Raw genomic sequence first — 5,709 nt, 5'->3', positions numbered from 1 at the left:
TTTTTTTTGTTTGTTTGTTTTTTGTTTTTCGAGACAGGGTTTCTCTGCGTAGTCCTGGCTGTCCTGGAACTCACTCTGTAGACCAGGCTGGCCTCGAACTCAGAAATCTGCCTGCCTCTGCCTCCCAAGTGCTGGGATTAAAGGCGTGCGCCACCACCGCCCGGCAACAGTTTAAAATCTTAAGCTCCTAAAAAAATCAAGCCCTAGGCCTGGTCTGATCTGCACAAGGCAATAGGTGGCCAGAACAATAGGTGGACACCAAAGCTGCAGGGTGGCCCATTAATGAGACTTTTAACCAAAATTGGAAAATCGGTTGTTAAGGACCTTAAATTTCCAGTATTTATCCAAAATACTCGAATTCTCACCTGGAGGATCATCTTTTGAAAACAGAAGGTCTTGCTGTACTCCTATGACTGAATTACACAGCCTGCTACTTAAAACCGCGGAGGGACCTAACCACAGCCCTGTAGTGAGCGACGCATGCTAGTTAGCTTTCCTCGGGTGAACAGCCCGGATCTCATCTGACTTCCCACACCATCACGAAGAGAACGAAGTTCCTAGATCAGCCTTCACCACTGAGAGTTGTACTTCACGTATTCTAAAGCCCGGCTGGCTCATCATGGCTTACAACACGACCTTGCTTACAAACTGCGTCTTTGGGGGACCTTTTCAAAGGAAGGAAAGTAACAAAGTATACATTTCCAAAACTCCTGTCTTGCAATCCCTCAACAGCACAATGAACGCTTTCACTTATTTTCTTCAGGCCGTCATTTCATTTAAATTCCTCCCTCCTCCTCCTCCTCCTCCTCCTCCTCCTCCACCTCCTCCTCCTCCTCCTCCTCCTCCTCAATATCTCCGGACAGTGATTCCTGGCAGTCCATCCGTCCCTTTCATCAGAGCTTTTCATAACTAACGGGTCAAGTTCCTGTCGCCCATTTCAACACGACTCACTGTACTGCAGGCTTGCCACCCCAGCCCACCGCAGAGGACCGGGATAAAAAATACTCCGTTTCACTACCCTTCATTGTTTTCAGGCTAACTGCCATCTTACCACCATGCACAGGACAGCAATGTGTCCCCGCAGGCATTTTATGAATTTCCAAAGCAGCTATTCTTTGTGGATTTACAAACCATGCGCCTTTCCCGAATCTCCCTTCATCACCACAGAAACGGCTTTGTGAAGCCGGGAGGGAAAAAAAAAAATCTTTTTTTTTTTTTTTTAAGTTCCTTCAAGGAAAAAGAAACAGACTCCTAAAATTTTCTATTTTCCTAGCATACCCTACGAGTCATCCTATTGGGCACAGCAGAGAAACGTCTAGGGAATAAAGATCTTCATAAATGCAGCTTTTGATGTCCGTGAAGTTTTTCGATCGATAATAATAATATCAATAACAACAACCGCGTCCAATGCCCTCTCTTTTCAGGCTCCACCGCACGGACTCATCAGCTCAACGTTAGAATCGAACGGCTGGCCCCGGCTTGTCGCTGCCAGGGCTCGCCCGCAGCCACCTCCCCTCGGCCAGCCGCAAGCCTGCGGGAGGGAGCGGCCCTCGGCTCCGCCACAAAGGCCGGCCTGCGCCCCGTGCACGTGTGCCGAGCTGCCGAGCAGCTGCCCGGGCGATCGGAGGGCCGGCCCCCGACGGGCCCACCGCAGGGTGGCATCCCCCTGCCTCGGGCCCTCTCCATTCCCATCCCCATCCCCCTTCTCCTTGGAAACCCCGTCGGGCGTCCCCGACCCCCCGGCCCCAGCGCCTCACCTCCTCCTCGCTCTCGCTGCGGAAGCACAGGCACGCGGCCCGCTTCTTGTAGCCGTCGCCGTCGTAGGTGCGGGTCTGGTTCGACTTGAGCTTCATCATCCTCCGGAGCCGGGTTGGGGGGTGCCGTGCGGGGCCTCGGAGTCGAGGGAGGGGGGAGCCTGCTGCGGACGGCCGCGCGCGCGCGCGCCCCAGGCACGGTCGAGAGGGCGGGGAGGAGGGTCTGTGTGTCCGCTACACGGCTCCGCGGCGGGACAGCCTCATTGCCCCCGGCCCAGGCCCCGCGCCGCCGTCACGGCCGCCGTCGCCACCGCCGCCGCCCCCTCTACCGCCGCCGCCCCCGACGACGACTGCGCCGCCATTTTGGACGCGCTGCGTCAGCTGCGTAAGGGCACGCGGGTCCGGCCGCGGGACGGCCGCGCGTGCGCAGCGCAGACGGCGTTCGGGAATCGCGCCCCGCGCCGAAGAGCGTCTGCGCTGAAGGCCTCGGGGGACTGGCGCGGCCGCTACGCAGACAGCGTAAGAGTGTGGACGGCGGAAGCCGGGTGAGGCGCGGCGCGTGGGCACCACACGAGACCCCACGGTCCGGGGAGCCGCTGGGCAGAGAGCAGAGAGACCCGCCCGAGGTCGCCGGGTGAGCCGCCCAACCTGATCCAAGGTCGCGCTGCTCAGATGACCGGGAAGGGTGACAGCACCGGTCTGCTGTCCCTCGCCGCAGGCCGTCAACCTTAGTTGCTGGCGATCGGGAGTGGGGCGGGGCGTGTGTCTGCTCTTAGTGATCTGTTGGTAACTGTCAGGACATGTGTGCGTCCTGCAGCCATTTGTGCAAAGACGCCGAAAGCTGAAGCTCAGGGCCACACCACTTCCCAGGGATGCTTGAGGACTGGGTTCGAACCCCAGCACCGCAAGAGAAAATAAAAAAGGAAGAAAGGAAAGAAAGAAAAGTGTCCTCTTAAACAAGAGGCGCAGAAAAGGAGAGACAGGGAGAGTGTGCACAGCAAAATATCGTTTCCGGCAGTGACTGTACATTGGGATGACCCTCTTGGAGGACGTGAAAGTGGGGTACAGCATTCCTGCACCAAAACGGGCACCATTACGGTGAACTAGGATAGTCAAGATTTACAAATAAATCACAAAGTATGTATTCGTATGTGGGGACAGGTATGTGTGCCATGATTGCATCTGTGAGGTCAGAGGGCAACTTACAAGAAGAACTCTATCATACAGGATCAGGAGACTGAATTTAAGTGGTCAGGCCTGGCTGCAAATGACCTCACTGGACCATCTGACTGTACCCCATTACCTTTTCCAACCATCTTGTATGTAGTATACTCATTGATAGTCTAGAGAGTCCCTAGAGATGTGTCAGTTAAAAAAGGCACTGGCCACGGAGCCTGACAACCTGAGCTAGGTCCCTGGCACCCACATAGGGAAAGAAGACAACCAACTCCCACAGATGGTCTTCAACACCACATCTGGTCTATGACATAGGTGTCCACACACATGGTAACTTTTTCAAAAAAGGGGCTGGAGACATGACTCAACGGTTAAGAGCCTTGGCTATTTTTTTTTTTTTTTTTTTTTTGGTTTTTCCAGACGGTTTCTCTGTGTAGCCCTGGCTGTCCTGGAACTCACTCTGTAGACCAGGCTGGCCTCGAACTCAGAAATCCGCCTGCCTCTGCCTCCCAAGTGCTAGGATTAAAGGCGTGCACCACCACCGCCCGGCGCCTTGGCTGTTCTTCCAGAGGACCCTGGTTCAATTCCCAGCACCCACAGGGCAGCTCACAGCTGTCCGTGGCTCCAATTCCTTCACACAGACATATGCAGCCAAAACACCAATAAAGTAAAAATTTTAAAAGTCTGGCTGGAGAGGTGGCTCAGGGATAGGAACACCCAAAAAATGTACCAGTGACCCGTAAGCTGGAACGTTATCAGTAACAGCAAAATACAATTTAAAACTGTAATTTGCCTAGTATGTATGAAACTCTAGATTCCAAATTAACTAGGCAATGGCAGTAATCCAGGCACTGAGGAGACAGAGGCAGGAAGATCAGGAACTCCAGGCCGTCCTTAGCCATACAGCAAGTTTGAGGCTAACCTAGACTAAATGAAACTCTATCCCAAAGAGGAAAGGGATTGGAGGGGGCAGTGGAGAGATGGCTCAGCAGTTAAGAACACTTACCAGTCATGCAGAAGACCCCAGCCTAGTCCCTAGCACCCATATGAGGTGGGTTACCACCACCTGTAACTCCTGTTCCAACACCTTCTGGATTCTGTACACACTGTACACAGGTATTCACACATACACAGGAAATAAACCCTTAAAAACAAACTAGAACCACGCCTATTGATGCTTCTCGTGGGTACTCTTCAGAATTTTAGAATCCCGTTTGATTTATAGCTCCCATAGACTTCGCTTCATCCTGGGGCCTTCTTAGTCCCTTGCCGAGCCCAGTGTGGCCTTGGTGGGGACAGTGACATGGTTCCTGCCCCTGAGACAGGGCCCTGGTGTGAGCCTTCATGAGTGTCAGTGACTGCTACAGACGTAAGGCTTGTCTATGTTATAATGTGCATATTTTCTAGAACCAGTACCAGCAGTGACAGACTCTTAACTTTTTTTTTTTTTTTGGTTTTCATTTTTGTTTTTTGAAACAGGGTTTCTCTGTGTAGTTCTGGCTGTCCTGGAACTCACTCTGTAGACCAGGCTGGCCTCAGAAATCCGCCTGCCTCTGCCTCCCGAGTGCTGGGATTAAAGACGTGCACCACCACCACCTGGTGACTCGTAACTTCTAAAGGATGTCCTCCCCGTTAACATTAATTAGTCCAGGAGTCGAGGGTGTGGCTGTGTCTCTGCACAATAGTAAACAGTGTGTCCTTCAGGACAGCCCTTAAGGCTATGGAAAAGAGCTCTAAATAGATGAGTTCAAATATATATAACTTCTCAACTATGCAAACAATAAGGATGCAATATGAATTACAGGAGGAGCTTCAGGGACCTAAAGGGACAAAAGCAGCTTCATTCTGAGCCAACTTGGTAGAAAATTACTAAGGAACGAGATAAAGAGATTTAGGCAGTGGTAATCAAAGGAGACCCCACCCAGCTAAGTTTTTTGTTTATTCGTACAAAGGCAGATGGATTCCTGGGTTCACGGTCAGCCCAGGACAGAGCAAGGTTAGGCCCAGGCATGGTGGAAACGGTAATTTCAGGGCAGGATCCCACCCAACTAGCTTATTGTCAGTGCTTAACCGAGGCAGACAAATCTCTGAGAGTTCTTACAGTGGTAAGAGAAAAAGTGGACTAGTTGTCTCCTGTGGATCAAAGGGCTGTGTCCTGGGATGCTGACTCATAGGATAATCAAAGGAAACCTGAAGTAAAAGACTGATTTGAAGCCAGGCAGTGGTGGTTCACGCCTTTAATCCCAGCACTTGGGAGGCAGAGGCAGGTGGATTTCTGAGTTCGAGGCTAGCCTGGTTTACAGAGTGAGTTCCAGGACAGCCAGGGCTGCACAGAGAAACCCTGTCTCAAAAAACAAAAGAACAAAAACAAAAAAATGGGCTTTTGGTCTGCATGAGATGAGCTAGCAGAAAGCCATAGCGTTTCTTTAGAATTTTCTCTAGAGAAAGCTGAAGATCTCAGGAGAGTGAACACAGCTCTTCAAGAATTTTCTCTAACAGGATTTCTAGCTTGGTTGGAAGATCCAATAATTTTTTTTTTTTTTTGTAGCAGCCTTTCTGACTTTGGTCAGAAAAAGCCGCGAGCTATCTGGATAGCTTTTAGAATTTTTACTAGCAGAGAAAGCTGTGTCAACCAGAGAGTTTTTAGAATAGCATGAAAAAGCTGTCTAGTGCAAAGCAGAACACACACACACACACACACACACGAGAGAGAGAGAGAGAGAGAGAGAGAGAGAGAGAGAGAGAGAGAGAGAGAGAGAGAGAGAGAACAGACACAGAG

General features: G+C 51.4%; 1 protein-coding gene across 1 annotated transcript in view; it reads right to left on the bottom strand.

Moving 5' to 3' along the window:
* Positions 1-2,002, bottom strand: part of Nudt3 (nudix hydrolase 3) — a 53,436-nt gene extending 51,434 nt beyond the window's left edge. Inside the window, exon 1 of the mRNA XM_028777025.1 lies at positions 1,758-2,002. Coding sequence (XP_028632858.1) covers positions 1,758-1,856 — 99 coding nt within the window. The 5' untranslated portion in view covers positions 1,857-2,002. The remainder of the gene's footprint in view (positions 1-1,757) is intronic.
* Between the last annotated feature and the right edge of the window lie 3,707 nt (positions 2,003-5,709).

This window comes from Grammomys surdaster, unplaced genomic scaffold (genome assembly GCF_004785775.1).
Source record: "Grammomys surdaster isolate TR1022 unplaced genomic scaffold, NIH_TR_1.0 277, whole genome shotgun sequence".
Lineage (NCBI taxonomy): Eukaryota > Metazoa > Chordata > Mammalia > Rodentia > Muridae > Grammomys > Grammomys surdaster.
This window is presented reverse-complemented; position numbering and strand designations above follow the sequence as displayed.